The following is a 20,380-nucleotide window of genomic DNA, read 5'->3' as shown; positions in this document are numbered from 1 at the left end:
AAGAGGGTTAAGGCTGCCAACTAAGTAGGCCACCTTGTTGGATGCCTATGTTGTGCCATCAAAGCCAAGAGAGTCAATGATCCGCTCTTGGGCTTAGTAAGGTTAAGCTGAGAATTCCACTACATTCCCCCCTACCAGACCTACCTTGATAAGTTGGTAGCAACACAAAAGATAAGGCATGGATAGGAAAGTAAGACCAGCATCCTGCTAAGTAGGCCTCCTTGGATGGGGCCTAAGATCTGCCACCAAGGCCAAGAGGGTCAATGTTCCGCTCTTGGGCTTAGTAAGGTTTGGCTGGGTCACTCTTATCATGTCCTATCCCAAACCTAGAATAAGTTTAATATGATTATAGTTAAGCAGAATATTGATTTACATGTTTTAATTGACAGCATTAACAGCTTAATTTGCATATATATATGCACTTGTGTTTTATATGTGATGATTGCAGGGCTTAAAAGTCAAGAAGTTGTTGGAAAGATAATTATCACAAGTAATTCCCTTAACCCTAATCTCCTGAATTTGCGTGTGTAGGGTTTAATTTGAGGCAATTAGAGTAGGGGATATTACAGATCATGATTCTCTCTTAACTTCTCTCCTATGAATGTTTTCCTTTAATCCTGTTACACCAGGTGAAATTTACTTCAGAAAATTCCAAGGTTACCAGGAGATATGGGAGACTGGTACCAATTCAGGTACATCTATTTTTTTAAATTGGAGACAGTGGTACTTGGAGATGCCAATTTTTTTTAATATAATCTAATAATTTATAGAAAATATTGTGACACTGAATGTTCAAAACAAGAATAGTGGTAAAGTTTGACATTAAATTTGAAGTTAAAATATACAAATGACAAGAAGTATATATTTAAGATAAGCAGTTGACAGGTTCGAGTCTAAATGATAAAAGAAATTATTGAATCAAGGCTTCCTTTGGTAGATAGAGTGGTCCATATTCCAAAAGGTCCTTTTCAAAACTATATTTTGCATATTAGGGTTCTTAATTCTTAAAAAATAAAAAGGAACAAAAAGCCTTAACTTTTCATCCCACATAGAGGCCGCCCAATCATCAAAGGATTTCTTCGAGGGGAGAGACTCCTTGTTTAAAAAAAAGCACTTTAACATTTTTAAGCCTTTCCTCTTCCTTTTAACCACATTAATCATTTCAGATATAGGTAAATAACTAGCAGATTCTCAAGGCAAGGATGTTGCTTACCATATTCCTCTCTTCCTTTGGCAAATATTTCACCTTCAAACAAGCCATAGATCTCTTTTCCATTGTAGCTTCTTGTAGAGAAACGTGTAGATTCTTATACCACTGAATAATCCTCTAGTCACACAGCTTAAATGAAAGTTTGCTGAACCCCTGACCTTTAACACCAGTCTCTCTTTCCAAACTCAAACCAGAAAATACTTCATGCCATTCTTTCATTTCTTCCATTTAAAACTGCATTTACTACTGGTTCATGTGCCAAGAGATTAAACAGGTGCACTAAAACAATTACTAAGAAACAAACCACAACAAACACCAATTCCAAACTAAGATTGAGTTGCATTCTCAAGGGCAAGAAAGAACAAAGGAAATTCAAACCTCACCCAACCAAACGCCACCAAACAAGACACAAACATTGACATAAAAGTTCAAATTAAAATCATACTTTCATATATCACTAAGGAAAATTTGGAGAGACTACAACTAGGAGTTAGCGAGATAACGAAAGTTGTCAATCTGACCAATTCATGTGCCAATGGATGTGACTAATTCCCTTCACAAATTCAAAATGACAAGTTCATAGAAATTTCCTTTATGCAGTGGGAGATGTCTTGTTTGTGACAAGAGACGTGAGGAGATGTTGGGAGACCGCGGCTGAAAGTATACGCCTCAGGCAAGGTCTCCAGTACTGGAGATGCGTCCAAGGGGTCGGAGACATGTCTCCTGGCTACACTGGAAAATTCAAGGTCTACAAGGGTCGTGAGAGAAAAATAACCAAGCACGATCAAACTCTGAAGTTGAAGTAGTTGCCCTGTTTTCTTCAGGTGTATTTTGGCTGAGTTACACTTCCGAGAACAAAAAAAATTATTTTTTGATTTTCTGCCCATTTAGTAACCTGCTCTACAGATGATTCTATTGTTTGCATAGGGCATGAAAATGTTAGCATGCATTAATCTTCATGAAATTTGAGGGAAAATAAATACTCTGCCACCAACCATTGGAATGTGGCGTGTGTTTGAACTTTGGTATTCATAACTGGAGGGAACTTATTGACTCGTTGTCTTGTGGTTACAACAGTGTATGAGTTGCTTACCTTCGCCTACTCCATGGTCATGATGTTTCGTAAAGTATCCAAATCTAATTGTTTCTTGCAGCAGAATCATATCATTTTTTTTCATCTTTGTTCTATGATAAAGGTAATGGTGCTTACTAGGGGCACCCATTCCCCTTATGATTCATAAAACTTTAAAAGTATCCACATTTATAAAAAGGAATTAGAGCTGATTCCGTCCTCTTTCAAATCTGTGCACTGGACCTGAAAGTTGTTCCACTGCTATATAATGGTTTCCAGCTTTTATCCAACTTCCCTTTGGCTTAAAGTTTACTGATACGTATCAAGCTATCACTGGAATCAGCTGACAGTTTTCTTTTCTTGAATTAAAGGCCAAGGAGAAGACTATTGGGGATAAGAGCTGCCGATTCTGCCCCCGTGGGTGTTTTTGAGTTTGTTGTTTTTCGATCAGCTTTTGAAGTGTTTTCTATTGAAATAAAAGTTAAAACGAATTTCTGTGTCTGATTTAGCAATTAGACCAAATTGTTCTTTTCTATTATCTTCATTAACACGATATTTGTTCTTTTGTTTACAACTGTTCAGCTCTTGCATAAGCTTTTGTTGTGGCCTTATCTTTTCTTTAATAAGCTCTTTGGAATTTACCTTCTGCTTGATTTGAATCCTATTTAGTACTTATGATTGTCCTTTCATGATTGCGCTGATTAATCTCCCATTTGTGTTGACTGGTTTTTCTTGTGTGGATCAGCAGGTTCTGGCTGACTGTTTTCAGATAGTATCTTCATTTTGTTGTTGCAGATGCACTTTTGCAACAAGGCCGTGATCATAGCAGGGACTGCATCTTAAGAATTTATTCCCATTTCATTCCTTCTAGAGTTTTGTGATTCATAAAGACATATTCTCCCCTCTGGTTTCTTCTTATCTTCAATCTTTTTCAGAGCATATTCTTATTAGCACGCACTTGGAAAAGAGGTAAACCATACCTACACTAGGACCATGCAAGGCACAGCTTCAAAGAGGTTTAAGGCAAGGGATCAATGTTTCATGAACAGTCCAGAATTTTTCATGAATCACGACCCTCATGAAAGATCAGATCATTTTCATATTTGGTGGAGAAAAGGACCATCATGGCATCAAGTACTCCTTTGGCATCATCAAGAGCTCAACTTCTCCGAAAGACTTCTAGTTTTCTTGTACCCAGGAACACAGTTTTACATCTTAAGAAGGTCCCATAGATCTCTTGATCAGAGCTTTTTCTATTAGCATCCACAGTCTTCCTCTATTTCGTTCATGGGAAATTCAACTTTCAAAGATATCCATCCTAATGTACACCCATTCCTTTATTCTAAGGGGTAGATGGGCTCTAGCATTGACCTTTTTGCATGCCATTCTAGAAAAACGCCAAGGCCCTCTTGGCAAATCTAGTTCATATCCAAAGAGAGTGCACAAATACAAGTGGTTGGGTTCGAGAGATCTGAAGTGGGCCTAGATTTGGCCTGGCCTCCTTAGAGGGGCTCATGTGAGCTGATCAGAACTTATAGAGAAGTAGGTAAGGGCAGTTGTGGATCATAGACTAGCAGTGGACATGAAAGAGTAGCAGAAAGCATGAGAGAAATTTTTGGATGCTAATATTAGCCTTCAGGACATGAGAAATTTAACTAAATGCTACAGAAAAGAAATTATTGAGCAAACAGTATGAGTGAACTTCGTAGCATGATTGACAAGGAGATCGAATATGCAAGTATTTCAACAAATATTCTGTTAGCTCTACTTGAACCTTGATATAACTAACGACATCAATGATTCATCTCCATTCTATTCTAAAAATATCTTTACAGTAGCTTCAATTTTCATTTTTACAAAATTTATCAGTGATGGTTCATTTGATTACATTTAATGTGTATTTACTATTTAGCATTTAATTTTAATATTACAATGTTAGAAAATAAATCATTGTATTTCCTTGCCCTTTGCTCCAGGGACTCTGTGTAACCTTGAATATAAAGTTTAAACACAGATATCGAAGTATATATGAATGTGTATGACTATGCATATCATGTTTATAATGCACACTGACATCTATACTTCTGTATATATGTATGTGTATATTCGTTTGTAAATGCATATGCACTAATTTCTTGCAAAGCTGTGAATTGTGGCATTTGATAAGCCTCAGCATGTGTACAATTCTCTTAGCTTTCCTTTCAACTTTGGCAGACAAGCAAAAATGCATCTAGGAAGCTTCTAGATATAATACAATTGTAAGCAAGATATAGTGTACATTTCATGTATGATCAAAACATCTTCCTCAAGGGAAATGCATTTAAAATTTTAAAACCACTAGAACATAATTTTCTGCTCAAAGTTACTGGATATATCCTTTTTGCAGATTCATCGTTACCAGTATCGTTACCTTATTTTCTGGTACATAAGGATGCAAGGAAAAAGGACAAGCATCAGAAGATCTCCACCCCACGTTCCCCAACACCCCCACCTCTCTTCCTCCCCTCCCCAAGCAATCTGTGTTGCAGATAATTGTGTCACAAACAGAAAAGACCCCACCCCAGATGCAAAGAAAGATCAAATATAGGAATTTGATTAGGTTAAACAAAAAAAATTGGGAAAAGCTTCATGCCCTGGGCCATAGAAAGTATATACTAATATTTATTATTGAAAATAGTTACCCTTTTCTTCTCCAGGAGGGGTGGAGCCATCCTCAAGCACCTTGAAAGTGTCAGGTGCTTTCTGGACATCCACAGGCACCTTGACAGAATTGGATACTTGTGGAGGTCCCTCCTGGAGAAAATTTTCCCATTTTTATGAGACCATTTCAATGAATAATCTGATTACATGGTTTACATCCCAACCCTTGGGTTTGGCTACCTATCCCACGTAGCACTGCCAAACAACACCCTGAGCATGCTTGGAGTTTGGTACATAGTGAATATGACTGTTATAACATTCAAGTAATATCCCATCAAAAAGGATTTTAAAAGTAGAGAAATGAAAAATAAACAATTACCAGGGGAATGATCGGGCCTTAATCATTCCACACCCTGCTCATATCAACATTCCAGCAAACAAGTGAAACAGCTTGCATGGAACAAATGAATTTTTTGTACAAATGCAGAAATAGAATTTATTGTGAGTTAATCATGATAAACTCAGGCAAATTAGGAACCATAGAAGAAGCTGTTCAACTTCAAACAATAACTTGTGATTTCCTACATGACTGATTTGGCATGAGAGGAGCCAAGAGGGGCATCCCAGACAGCTAATCATATAAGAAGGATCTCCCTTGATAATGCAATAGTTAATGCCGATATCACCATTAGTAAGGAGAAAATTATGCTTATGGAATTGTGTTCACATCTTTACATTGCAGTCTTTCTGGCTTTCATGCATTCTTCTGCTGTTCGGCTGTCACAGCCACAAATGGAGAGAGAAATGGAATCTGGAAAACCAAACAGAGAAAACAAAAAAGGCAAAGGCTTATGCTTTGATCAAGGAGGACAACCTTCTTGATGCAGATATATTTCTATTTAATCTAGGAGATGAGTGATGGAAGAGGAGCAGTTTGACATAAATCCAGGCCACCAAGAAGCATGGGATATCGAAATTACTAATTTGGAAAATATGGAAGACCATGTGACTTCCTTGTGCATCTCTGTTATCAGCAACTTCATAATTAACTTGGGCCAATTCCTATTATGTGTTAAGCATGGAGACAAAGAACTGATGAATATCAATAATTATGAATGGTATCAATGAGTACATGCAAACAGTAGAAAAAACTGTTGGAGTTAACCAACAACCTGTAGCTGACAGCAAAAGGGATGGAAGCACATGCAACAAACACCAGAGAAGACCTGACAGGACAAGTGGACCATATCCATCAACAAGTCAGTAACAGGAATCCTATGCAGCATTGACCAATGTCTGTCTGGAAGATGGTGACTGAGAACCACCCTCTCCAGGAAGCTCCGTCTTTAGCTATTAATCTAGTCTTGTGGTTTCCAAATATTTTAATATACAGTATCTGCTGGTGTATGAATGCCAAATATAAATATTTCATTTAATTTAAACATTTGGTGAGAACAGCAAACCCCCCATGCTATGAATAATGCAAGAATTTAGAAATGTACATACAGTATCTGCTGTGTATGAATGCCAACTATAAATATTTTACTGAATTCTAGCATTTGTCAGAACTGCAAACCTGCCATGCTATGGAAAAAGCAGGAATTTAGAAATGTAACTATCTATCAAAAACTGTCCTCAATGGATACTTAAGAACAACTGTTCCTGTTCTTAACAGTATGGCATGCAGGAAAAATGGGGATAGCTTTAGCATATCAACAATGCAAACACATACTTTCAATGAAAATTTGCTAATTTTTAAAAGCCAGTTTTTGTTATTTTTCTGATTTTGAAGTAAAAGGAATTATCTGACTTTTCAATGTTATTTTTTAGTTTATACATTGTATGGCATATTTTGCATATATGTTCTACTATAATATGTCCCAGTTAGATTGTACCCTGGGTTTTATAAAGATACATGATTTATATTAGCAACAATACCCATACCGGTATCCATACAACTTGTTGCTTGCTAGAACAAGCTTCCTAACAACTAATATGGTTTTGGTTAGAACATGCTGATCCAACACTAAAGACATTGCAAAACAAGAATATTCAACTAAGATTAACTTATGGGTAGAAATTATACACTTAGCAATAATGAGGAATTGTTAAATGAATTTCAATCGATAGTATCTGCTATATTGAGTTCATAAAATAGGTTGTGGTGATCATGCATTAGCCACATGGAATCTCCATGCAAAATGCTTTAATGGGGGCAAAAGAAGTTTCATATTACTTCGTAAGTCCTTATATTGCAAATTCTAAAGACTAGCATAGTTGGCAGGTAAGTGAAGAATCAGTACCTTGTATTGAACTGTGGACATTTTTATACCAAAAGATTTAAAGCATTCAATTGCACAAAATACAGACAAAATCTAAAAGAGGCAGGCATACCTTTATCAAACCTGCCAAGCAATGAAGATCAATATCATGTGGCACAATCCCTTTGTTTAATTGATTCCTCACATGCTCCTCTTGGCTATTCTCTGCATTTATTCTGAAAATACCTTCTGCCTACAGTGTGACACCAAGCAATTTAACAACTTAGCTTTTCAACATGGGAGAAACAAGATCAATATTATTATATATCACTAGATCCAAGATTAAGGCACATAAATTTAACAGCCACAAATGCAAACCTTTAGGCCTCCTTGAGCATACAACCTCTGCTGCATAAGCAAAAGAATTGTGGGCACACTGTTCCCCTTTGAATCATAGGAACATTGCATTGACTCCGCAGAAACTCCAAAGACACTTGCACTGCAAAGATACAAACAGTGAATACTGATAAGACCTACTGATTTGTGGCTCAGATTCAAGAATCTTTCTTTGGGAGATTAGTGACCAATAGCAATCATCATGACTGGAAATACAAAAAAAAGTGCATAAAGAATTTTCATATCCAAATCGTAAACCACAACAATAGAAGTCAATACTATGACTCATACTAAAGGTTGCAAACATAATTTATTCGCTCAAAAATAAAAATAAGATGGAGGCTGGAAGTATTCTGAGACAGGTGAAAATTTGCTCTTTCATTCCCAATGTTATTTTGCTTCAATGAAGGATAAGGGTTCATATAAATGAATTTTAGAGAAGCCAGATAATTAGGTAACACCTAACTACAAGTAGAACAATATTTTGATGCAAATGGAAGTAACCAAGCATATCTAATGAAGCAAGCTGGAGTTACAACTCAAACTATGGAAGAGGTCATTCTTTACTTCAGGTGCTAACTCATATCATGTAAATGGCTTATAATTTCAGTAACTCCAACTTTAAGTATGAGGTTAAGCAGACACTTGGAGAAAAATGTAGAGAAACGTACATGCAGAAAAATTCATGTGAGGATCTGAACTTTGTGGTGCTTGGGTTTAGTAAAGGAGATTGAGATCCATTTGACCATTTTAGAATTGCCACAAAATGAGGAGATTAGAAACAAACATTTTAGGAACTGCTTTGGCCAGAAAGTGGTTATAAAAGCTATTGATGTTGATGATCATGGGAAATTCTGTACAGACAACATTATGATAGACTATCCATAGTCCACGACTCCACTCTGTAAGTCTCTGTCAGAATAGAAGCGTCCCAAGCTGAGCAGCCAACCATGAGTGTTGCTGGCTTGACTCTATGGAACTCATAGGTTAAAATTTCCTTTCTATTGCACAAAAACTGGCATTCAAAGATTTGACCTATGAATCCCTTCCTTTTGAACCTTGTATCTCCCACACTTCACACCATGCAAATCAATAACTGTTCAAACTGTAGCTGCACTGTTGATTTTTTAAATTAATACACATAAGTTTATAGAAATACATAGACACTATTTTGCATTTACCTTGATTAAAATTAGGGATTTATATACCGTTGATATGAAAAAGGAATTTATATTGTTAATAAATTTTAAGCACCACTAGAAGGTGGCTTATTAAATTGGGGCTTGACATTTAAGCTATCTTTTAGCTTTTTGCTGTGTGCATGTATACCAAATCGGTTTTAGTATTTTATAAAGCAAGCACTTGATGATACTTTATATGCTTTTAGCTTCCAAATTCAACACCCTTCAATATTTGACCTTTTGGCTCTTGCTTGGGAGGCTATTTTTACATCGCTTTGTTAGGGTTTCTATGCATAATTTGACTTTCTTGTACCAAGATTTGATCCTTTATGATGGCTATAATCTTTTTCCTTTGTTCTCGCTAGAGACTACTTTGTCCAATCAGTGATATTACTTTGCAGAGTAAGAAGCAAATACCATCTCATAACCAATAAACCAAATATAAATCCTGAATTAGAGACTAATTAGTAATTTCCTATAATCTGCAAAATCTAACACGGTTAAAAAATGAATTTTAATTTAGCATAATAAAATTAACCACAAATACAGAGATGAAGACAATTGAATAATGAAATTGCATCTAGCATAATAAAATCATCATTTCAAAATGCATTGAACACTCAAAAATTGACAAACTGACAATTTTGATTGTAGAAATTCTTCTGTCAAAAAAACTAATCCACCCCTTCTTACAATATGCATGTCACTTGTTTATTAGGTTTTCCAAAGAAACAACTTCTTAAAGACATTGCATGACAATCCTAAAATCACAAGATCTGTTTTCCTATTTTTAGCCTAGTCACCCTTATGTTACTTTTCTTATTTTGGTGAAGAACATTGCATGACGTTTTCCACTATTTTCCCCAATAAAAATTACAGTTCTTTTATGTTTCATAAATAAAATACCTTTGCTCACTCTATAATTGATTAATTTAAAAAAATTTAATAATGTGCAAAGCCAAAAATAATTAGACCTCCCTTGGCAATCTTGACCAGCTTGATGCTTCAGGTCACTCGATGATGTGTGAAGGCCTAGTAATGAACCCAAATTCCAGTCAAGTGTCTTATCACATTGGGCAACAAAATCAATGTACATTGTATTCCATGAAATCTAACTACAAAACCATGTAATAACCATACTTGAAGTCACGTACCCTAATTTAAATTTCATTGGGTTTTGAATCCAAAATTATAATTGACATTTGATTGTCACAAAATAGGACAATTGCATGTGTTATCACTATTTGCACTAACAATAATAAACTCGCTGAAGTCACTAAAGTGACTTTGTTACAAAAGCAAGCCTTTTCTTCTAATAATCATTTAATATTATTCTAATACCCCCTCTTAAGGCTTACTGCACTAAAACAAAACAAACTAACATAAGGCATATCAAACTAAAAACATGCTGAATCATGAAAACACCATTCTTCAGAAGCTTTACTTTGAAACAAAACATACACCAAAAAACTCCATCAAGCTGCCTCGAACCCTCATAAAAGTCTATAGCTTCTAAACTAAATTACCAAGTTCCCAAATTACCACCTCCCCAAACTACCAAATCACCGATCTTCTGAAAGATTGGACAACAATCCATGCTGAGCCACACTCACAAAGCCCCATCAAGATGTCTCATAACACTCATAAGTGTATGATTCCCAAGACCCACAGACTCCCAAACTTATTGGGCAACCATCCATTCTAACATATGCCACAATGGCTTCCTAACTCTCTTCAAAGAAATAGACTTCTTAAAAATGCATAAAAAGCAACTTCTTCACTATTGTCAACATCCAGAGGATCTTCAACAATGGCTACATTAGCTTCCCTAATCATTCCCTCGAGAACATCATTTGCCTAATTTCTACAGTTCTAAATTGTGTGACCCATTTTCTTGCAATAATAGCATTTTGTCCCCAATTGTCCTTATCATATCTTCTACAATTGGATGAAGTATAATGCTACCTCAATTTGAGAATCATCTTTTGTATCTCCTACAATCGTTCTCTTTTCTTCAACTAGGAGAGCTGAAATCATATCTTCCAAACTTCTAGAATTTAGAAGAAAGTTGACTAAGAGTAAAGATGACGTTGCTGAATTCTGAAGATAAACTATTTAGTTAAATGGCTTTAGCATCCACATCATTCGTTATAGCATTGACTTCTACTAGTTGTCAAAGAAGAGATCTCAGATTGTTCATGTGGCTTGACACAGTAACTTCGTCAATCATCTTGAACTAGAAAAGCCAAAGCTATAAAGAAAATCTAGCATTAAAGGTTTTCACTCCAAAAAAATGCATTTATAATTCTCTCAAATTTCCTTACATGGTTTTGCCAGATCAATATGATGTAACACGGAATTAGAGAGCGCAAGGCCATTAATGACTTTGGCTTTATCATCTCTCCATTGCCATTCCAGTACTTTGCTCACATCTATAGGCAATTTTTCAGTTCCATTTACTATTCCCCATAGGTTCTTGTGCAATAATTGCATCTGATTTTTACTTTCCAAGTCTGAAAATTGAAGGCAGAATATTCATCTAACGGAATTTCATTTCTGAAAAATATAATTGAAAATTTCCACACCCTATCTGCTGGACATATCTTCCACAAAACCTAGCAAATACCTCCAACAAATTGCCTTGAAAATCCATGCCCTTTCTAAACATTGGCACAAACCCTCGCTGCTAGTATGGAAACCCCATTCATAGAATAAACTTGTATTTTCATGAAAGCAAACAAAATTAGCTAAAAAAAACTTTATTTTGCTGTCAATTTTCAAAAAGAACCTTAATTCTTTTTTCCAAAACAACAAGCGCTGAAATAACCAAGGTGCAGCATGACTTGATAAAAAAATTTGTCGCAATTTCTATCTAAAATCCCTTTGCCATTTTGCAAGCAAATCAGACCTGCAAATTTTGTTTAGAAAAATGTTGGCACAATTTCTTGATCTAGACCTGGCCAATGATTCACAAAAAAATGGCACAATTTCTTGATCTCGACCTAGGTAATGATTCTCACAAAAAAATGGCACAATTTTTAAGAGCCTACCACGACTCTGTGCTGATATATGGTGCGACATTTTAGAAACCCTCACAGCCTATCTCGATTTTTCTTTAAAAAGTATCAAGAATTCCCAAAAATATAAACCCATGCAATTTGACCTTCAAACTCTTGAGTCCACTATGCAACAATGACAAAAACTCTTTTTCAAATAATTCCCTACTCTAATACCATGTTGTAAAAACCGATAGAACACAAAATATTAATTTTCTATTGGATATCAGGATACCAATTACAATGAGGTTCATAACCTTATATAAAGTTTAGAGGATACAAACCAAATAAATATGCAAAAGGATAAACATGGCATGACTCCGCCTAAACACCAAAAATATTAAACTCACTTAAGCCACTAAGGTGACTTTATTACAGAAATAAGCCTTATTTTATAATAATCATTTAATATTATTCTAATGGGGGCAACACATATGAACAAGACAAATGCATAAATGTACAAGGAACAAGAAGGCTAGGTGTGGGAATTTTTGTGATTAGGGAGTGGGGGAAAGGCATCCTAGCTGATTTGTCTGACTGGAAAACAAGCATGTGCAACAATGCAGGCCCTTTAATCATGAAACTTTTTAGACACGGTTGGGTATAAGTGACTACTAGGAATTAGCCTTCATGGGGATGTTAGCATTGTCTACCAAATAGTTGGCACACAAATAGGAGTGCTGACATAGCACAACCCTAGAAAGCAAGGTTAGACATGAGATGACATGCGGCAAAAGTCCTATGTGGCATGTGAATGACACAATCAATAAAGTGTTGTATACCAACCCTAGATTATGTAAATAAACCAAGTGCAGATTGTAGTGTTGAGCTGCAAGGCATCAATCTTTAGATGTGGTGGCACTTAAATTAGGTGTCAAATAATGTAATAGACGCTGCTATGATGTCAGTGCTTGGCAATATCTTGCATTGTAAGTAGACCTTAGCAATTTGCTCATAGATGTTTGGGACCCTAACAAAGTTGTTGATGAAGACAACCTAAGGTTCTGCACAAACTTGTACAGCACAATGTATGTGAAGATTTGGAGCAGAGTCTGGTCTGAGTACAAGATTTTGACATGGCACACTCAAGGAGACATAACCACTCTAAGCACCATATGAGATGCTGTCAAAGATGGTGCAAAGGATCAGCACAAAAACTCACTTAAACCTAAGTTGCTGTGCCATGCTAATGCAAGGAAAGCCAATCAAGCTTTGTGCAACTTATAGGTAACTGACTGAAGTGGAAATCAGATAGCGCCAGTCTGAGGGAGCACAGAACCACTAAAGATCACAAGGGTACCACTATGAGGGTGTGTTCTTGAATCACCCCCCTTGCACTTGGATCAATCACATGTCCAGCATTTCGTCTATCTATTATTTCTTTGTCTTTTAATGATATAATCAGTGATCAACTTTTTCAATTCACAATTAAGTCAAAGCTTTTTATTCCTTTAGCATTGGGGGAAGTAATCGAGATCAAACTGGTTTGCGACTCACAATCAGCTCTTGCATTCTCTGTTATTTTGTATGATTAGTTTTCAGTCACTTGCTTCAAGTTTTGGGCACATCTTTAGATTTTGTCAGCTTAGGAGCTGTGCATAGGGTTGGTAGCCTGAAGCGATCGATTTGTTGTTCAGATGAATATAAGGAATCAGCATTTGGATCTCGTTGCAGTTGACAGGGCATTGTTTTCCATATTTTAAGTATGACTTGCTAGTTGAAGGCTCTTCAAAAGATGAAGTTACTTCAGATTTTGCACAGTCAATTGAGGCTATAGCTGATTTGAATGGTGATCCTAATATTTTGGGTTAAGTTGCACCCACACATTGGCTTAATCCAACATTGAAATTCCTACTTGGGGGAGGGAGGAGGTTGTCCGTTGGCAAGGGAGTGATGTGGGGAGAGGCGGAGAGTAGGACTACCCATATGAGCAGAGAAGGCCAGAGGACAAGGGAGAGAATGAGACTGCCTCCTGATCACCCCTTTTTGTATAACAATGGACCATTATTTGTATCATATGTAGATAGGAGTTGGCTTTTATTCATTGATGATTAATCTAAACGTATGTACCACTTTATTTATAGTGAGGTAGAACTATTCATCTAGTTCAATCCAGTCCCTAAACTCAGTCCTGTATGGAATTGCAATATTGTCCATCTCTAAGGCAATGCATAGAGAAGTGATTACGATACTACCTGTTGCTACTTCTAATTGTCCGGCCATTGTGGTGGCGAAGATTCATCTAGTTGCAGGAATTACTCAGGCTTTGGAGAGATGTAAGCATTGATTAGGTGACTCCATTTGATGATGCACCAAAGTTCATTCAGACACCTCCCATCCAAATTGCTAATTCATATGAGAATAAGAAATCTGGTTCTAATTTGGAGGCTCCTTCAATTGTGACTTTTGAGGATATTTCAGGGAAAAAAAGTTGTTCTGAATGATACAGCTAGGGACAAAGGAATCAAAAAGGAGTAGTGGATGCATGATTTCAAATATGTGCAAACTTTGACCAATTCAGCAAATTGCGGTAGCTGCTAAACCTGTCACAAAATGTATGTTAAGTCCATTTTTTCAAGGGGTCCAGTCTGTTAATGTGCCTTACTTTGGCCCTCCAAGGACCAAAATTTGTTTTCAGGGGGATGTAAGAGCGTAACTCCCATCTTGTGTGGTCTCTTTGAGTCATTGATGCTTCTGTATTCAGTTGGGTTATGTATACCTTGTAAGTGTGACTTACCTCCCACCTTTATATCATTCCATTTGAATCATTTTGGTATCATTTTATATTCTACAATAAATATCTATTTACACCACCACATATGGGTGTTTTTTCTTATGATCATGGGTTTGATTATCTGTCTAATTATGAACCTCTGTCATTAATCTCACATTAGATATTGGATGTGATAAATTAATTGCTGTTATTATTTTTTTTCCTTTAATGGGCAAGTGATCCAAAACAGACTGGATATAGCCAGGATATGGCACTGAAGAATCCAAAATGCATCCAAATATGACAGGAAAAAGTGTTGCATTTGATATGTTTCCATAAAGTTTGTGTAATCAGATATGTTGATATTGATATGAATATAGTGCCCCAAACTTCGAAGTATCCAGCAACTTAGAAATGAGCTAATGGAGAAATTTGCCCTAGGGATCATGCTGAAGATCAGCACAGAGTGCTGATATAAAGTCATCGTAAGCTTGAAAAGAAAGGTTTGGGATTTTGGAAACATACATCCAAGCACCCATCTCATGCTTAAGTAGGTCTTTCAGCAGAGTATATGGTTTGAACTCTAAATGACATCTTACATGACAGCAGAACATAGATGTGGGAAGCATAAATATGCAGTTGAAGAACTTTTAAAGGAAGTACCATCTAGAACTTTCTCAAGTGAAATTTGTTTACAATGAGCACAAAACTATGAACCCTAGTCCCCCAAAAGACTATAGCTTGTTTGTGGTTTTTGTGATGTTAGTGATATATATAACATGGTATAGCTCAGTGGATTTCAGTGAGTGGTGGAGAATGCTGAGTTTCACACCAAAGACCCAAGTTCATTTCTCATGGATGACGCACCTTCTAGTGACAGTGGGGACTCCGTAAATGTAATGTCCCCTACTAGGATATAGCCTATTTTCCAATAATTAACACATCTCATCATACTTATTATATTTTATTAAGCATTTGTTAGCTTTAGGGAACAATTAGCATACATCATACAAGGGATAATCAACATAGCCAGGTCTAATCCCTAATCAATCCTAATGATCAATCTTAGCGTAGATTGGGAAGTATCTTTGTTAGGGCACCAGAACCATCCTCCACAAGTAGTGCCTTTGTATGATGTAACATATGCCCATTCCACCACAGGCCTTATCCATTGCCTTTGTATGATGTAGCACATGCCCATTCCATCGCAGGCCTTATCCATTGCCTTTGTATGATGTAGCACATGTCCATTCCACCGCAGGTCTTATCTACCTTGCGAGGTATTGATACCACCTTTCCCTAACAATTCCACATCCAATCCTAGCGTAGGCATTAGCAAAAAAGCAAGGATTAGGCTATGTGTATACTAACTTCTCATGTATTATGAATATATGTGAAATTAAGTATGACTGTCTGTTGTGACGTTTTCGCACATTGCCCCATTACAAATGGGGACCCCCTTTTTTTTTTCTAGGTTAGTGTTTTGGCGTCTTAGGGTTTGTCTCAGGTCTCTAGCCTCTGCACATGAGTCAAGTTTTTCGAAATTTGGAGGAGTCTTCAAAATCAATAAGGAGGAAAAGTGGTCAAATGGACGTTTTGATGCTATAGATGGGCTCAGATGATTCGAAGGAGTAAAATCACAATTTCCCAATGTCAATTCTGACAACTTCCTTTTTAAAGGAATTTTTGCTTTTTGCTTTTTTCTAAATTTAGAAAGTTTTGTTTTTGGCATTTTGGGGCCAATCCAACACCCTGCTTTTTAGGTCCTCTTTTTGCTTTTGGTTATTTTTCTAAAAATAGAAAGTTGCTTTTTGCTTTTTTTGAGATCACAAGTGATCATCACGTAAGGAGAAGAGTCAAGTCAAAGAAAGATGAACTTTCGAATCCAAAGGATGTTTTCTAAAAAGCTAATTGAAGATCACCAAAATTTGGTTAAGTCTAGAATCAAAATCAGGAAATTCCTTGTTCAAATCATGGAGGTCACTTGGAACGAGGAAAATTTTCAATTGAAAATCAGAGCATGGTCAAAATTCCTTGACCTCACTTCAAGTCTGCCCATGCCATGATGAAATCTTCCTTGTGAGCATGGCAAGTCGGCCCAAGGCATGAGGAATCTTCCTTGACACCAAGCAAACTCTGCCCAAGCATACATCAAAAGTTTCCAAAGCAACTTCAGGTCCGCGTAGGGAAAGGTGAAATTCCTCAAGCACATGACAAGTCCGCCCTACCATGTGGAATCAACTCCAAATCAAATGTCAAATCTGCTTAAGGGTGAGTGCTTTGAGAAGAAAGAGTCAGAATTTTGGCTAAGTGTTAAGACATGGAAAGAATTTCCAGCCAAGAGTGAAGTCTGCCTAGGGAGAAGCATAAGATCCTTGAAGAGATATAAAGTCCGCCCTCCCAAAGCATCAAAATTTCTATGCCAAGCTGAAGTCCGCCTAGGCAAGGGGAAAAATTCCTAATCACACATGAACTCTGCCCTTGTGACATGAAACATTCCCTAAGTGCCAGCAAAGTCCGCCTGAGGAGGAAAAAGTGTTGGTGAAAAAAAAAAGATTAAAAAAATTAAATAAATAAATAAATAGAAATTAAAATAAAAATAAAGCAAGGAGGAATTCGCCAAAGTTCAAAAGGCTTCTAGAATCAACCAAAGAAAGAAAATTGGGAATAAGTTTTAAATCAAAAAAACAAAAAAACACAGGGAGAGTTTGATTCAAGGCTAAAACTTGACTACATTCATTGCCTTTGAAAAATTCATTAAAACAAAAAAAACAAGGCAAGCAAATTGGAACTTCCTATAAACATAGACTTTGGGCAATTCATTATTCACAATTTTCCTTCTATCCTCAGGAAGTTCAAACTCTTATTGGCATCTTTCCAAAGTTCTAGGCAAATTAGAAGTGTAATTGCAGATTCACAGCAAGTTCTAAGGGAGAACTCAAGGCATTCAAAGACTAATCAGAAGCTTTCTCTGAGATTTTTCTTCAATTCTTGCAGGTCTGAAGCACTTTCATGACAAAATTCTCAGATTTTGGGCCTCAAAATTCCTTCCCTTATTCTGAAATTCTGATAATCAGACCTGTGCTTAGGTTTTCCACATCAAATTTTTGAATTTCATCAGACGAACAAGGTTGCTTTTTTATGTTTTCTTAATCTTACAAGCAGAAATTCTCTAAATCAGACTTTCTTCCATAATTTCCAGAATTTTCTAAGTCTGATTTTAGCTCCAAGAATTTTTTTCCAAGTTTGACCAGACTTAATTTCATGATTTCAAGAGTTTTTCTGAGTCTGATTTTGATTTTCAGAATCTTTTCAAGGTCTGATTTTCATTCCTAAAGTTCAAAATCAGACTTAATTTCATAATTTCAACAGTTTTTCCAAGTCTGATTTCAATTTCCAAAACGTTCATAAAGTCTAATTTTCATTTGTAAATTCATAATTACACATTAATTCCATACTTTCCGAGTTTACTAACACAGATTTTTCAATTTCAGACTTGATTAAATCTGATTTTGAGTTTAATTTCAAAAATCTAGTCAGAAAATCAGAGTTATTTTTCGAAAATTCGTCAAGTAGACATCAAGTTTATTTCTCTAACTAAGGAATTTTTCATGATTTTCAGGAGATGGATGTCAGCTCAGGAAGAGATTTCCAGAAAGGTGAAGATGACAAAGGAACCGGTTGGAAAGATGATTCGACAATGCACGGAAGGACAACATTCACGCTTCAAGGTGGAATCCAAGGATGAAAGGAACAAAGAAGAATGACTTACAATCCATCAAGACATTCAAGAAGATTAAGTCATACAAGGGCTCTACATAACCTTGGATTTCTTTGGAAATCCAAAATCAAAAGATTCCACACCAAGAGCGATAAGTTCAAGACGCAATGAGAACGAAGAAAATGTTCTAATCATCTTGAATTTCCTTCGGATCAACAGATATTGCTTAAGGCATCAACACTTCTTCATGATGAGGAATCAAATCAACAAGGCAAGTTGAGGTGGCATCCCAGTCATCAATCAACCAATCCAAAGGTTCCAAGTCAGATGCGTCCAGGTGCAATGAACCAGACTCAACAAAAAGCTCCTATTTTCTCATTAGTTATCCAAAGTGTTGTAATTTTCCCATTGACCAAAAGGAGTCCTTTTGCAAGTAACCCTAATTAGGGTTTAATGTTTTAATCTTGGCCATTGATTTTGGATCAATCTGAGCCATTGCTTTGTAATGGGGTGCCTATATAAACCCTCCTCTCATTTGTAAAGGGGAGATTTCTAAGAAATTGTTGTAGTGATACTTCTTAAGTGCTAAGGCATATTCATTGTTCAATTGTTGGTGAATCTTGTCCACTTTTGCAAGTTAGCATGGTTTCTTGGCTCTCAATAGAATAAATTTCATCTCCAAGTTGTTAGATTGAATGAAGGATTTGATAGAATTGCCTGATGTGGAATAGATGTGTTCATACTTTCGATAATTGGATGATTTTCAGTTATCGTGCAAAGTTAGCCTGAACCAGTAAATGAAAACCTAACTTCTATTGCTTTATTCATTGTTCAAGATGTTGGTGAATATGAGTGATATGAAAATCTTGTAAATTCCTTAGAAGATTGCACCGTCCTTGTGTAGTTGTTGAATTTGACGAAACAAGGATTGGTTTTGGATTCCACTTTTTGCAATTTCCGTCTCCAAAACTCATAGGAATAGATTAGGACTAGAATTATCTTCCTAAACCCTCATCCTTTCGCCTTTTTTTTAAGTCTTATAAGAACTTATAGAAAAAAAAGGAAAGTTACTAGTGTTGGGAATCAGCAAAATCCTTCGATTGATTCACTCCTCGAACAATTACATAAGTCACCCTTGAGATTACCAGCATATCACAACGAACCAACTGAGACTATCTGCATGAATTTGGAACCTTGAATCGTCTTTGAGATCACACAGTCCATTTGTTTAGCACATAGAAGATTTTGATCAAGAGCGAATAGGATATCTCTAGGTATTTTCATCTGAGTTGCGCGTGCATAAAAAACACACCAACACTGTCATACATATTGCAGTCTATATTAATATTACTACTAAATTCTGCATAAGAAAATTATCAAGCTTCATATATTAAGCATACATATTCAACACATCCCCATGCATACCACCAAGAACAAAGATGTTACTGCCTATAACTTAATAACAATTCTGATCTGATCTGATCGATGGTGATGTCACTAGAGGCTTTTGATTCCAATCCTTTATCTCCCAATGTGAGGGAGAGGTCACACCTCTTCATCATGTATGCCCTTTGGCAAGAGACACACCCTTTCACCACTAGCACCCTTTTAAAGAATGCAACTCTTCATTATTTCTGCCCTTTGAAAGGGACACAACCTTTCACAATCAGATCTGCACTTCTTATTTAAATCAGATCTGCACATCTGATTCCTAAATTATACCCCTCTCAAATGAGGTTCTCTTCTCCTTTTAAATCTCATATTTGAGGGTGTCTCAACTTTTAATCATATTCTTTTGTATTTCAATTTTAATTTAATTTTTATTCTTTTGCATTTTAGTTTTATTATTATTATAAACTATTGCTAGAAGTATTGTCATTGATGTCAAAGGTACAGTTGTCATTGATGTCAAGAAGATATTCATTATCTTTATAAATGAAATATGTCAAAGAGAGACTAATGATTAGATAACAGAAAGATGATCCAAACACCTCAAAAGAAGATGGACAGATAGATATTGTTAAGAAGCTTGTCATTGCTGTAGAGGTTCATTATCATTGATGTACTCGGGTATTTGTTGACGTGTATTTTGTACACAATCAAACACAGAATAAAATACCCAAGGGTACC

General features: G+C 36.2%; 1 protein-coding gene across 1 annotated transcript in view; it reads right to left on the bottom strand.

The window, feature by feature from the left end:
* LOC131068504 (rho GTPase-activating protein 5) overlaps positions 1-20,380 on the bottom strand; it is a 94,042-nt gene that overhangs the window by 46,589 nt on the left and 27,073 nt on the right. Inside the window, exons 2-3 of the mRNA XM_058003693.2 lie at positions 7,562-7,682; positions 7,317-7,436 (exon numbers count right to left, since the gene is read on the bottom strand). Coding sequence (XP_057859676.2) covers positions 7,317-7,436; positions 7,562-7,682 — 241 coding nt within the window. The remainder of the gene's footprint in view (positions 1-7,316; positions 7,437-7,561; positions 7,683-20,380) is intronic.

The sequence above is a fragment of the Cryptomeria japonica genome, chromosome 11, assembly GCF_030272615.1.
Source record: "Cryptomeria japonica chromosome 11, Sugi_1.0, whole genome shotgun sequence".
Classification (NCBI taxonomy): Eukaryota; Viridiplantae; Streptophyta; class Pinopsida; order Cupressales; family Cupressaceae; genus Cryptomeria; species Cryptomeria japonica.
Note: the sequence above shows the minus strand (reverse complement) of the source record. Positions and strands in the feature narration are given on the sequence as shown.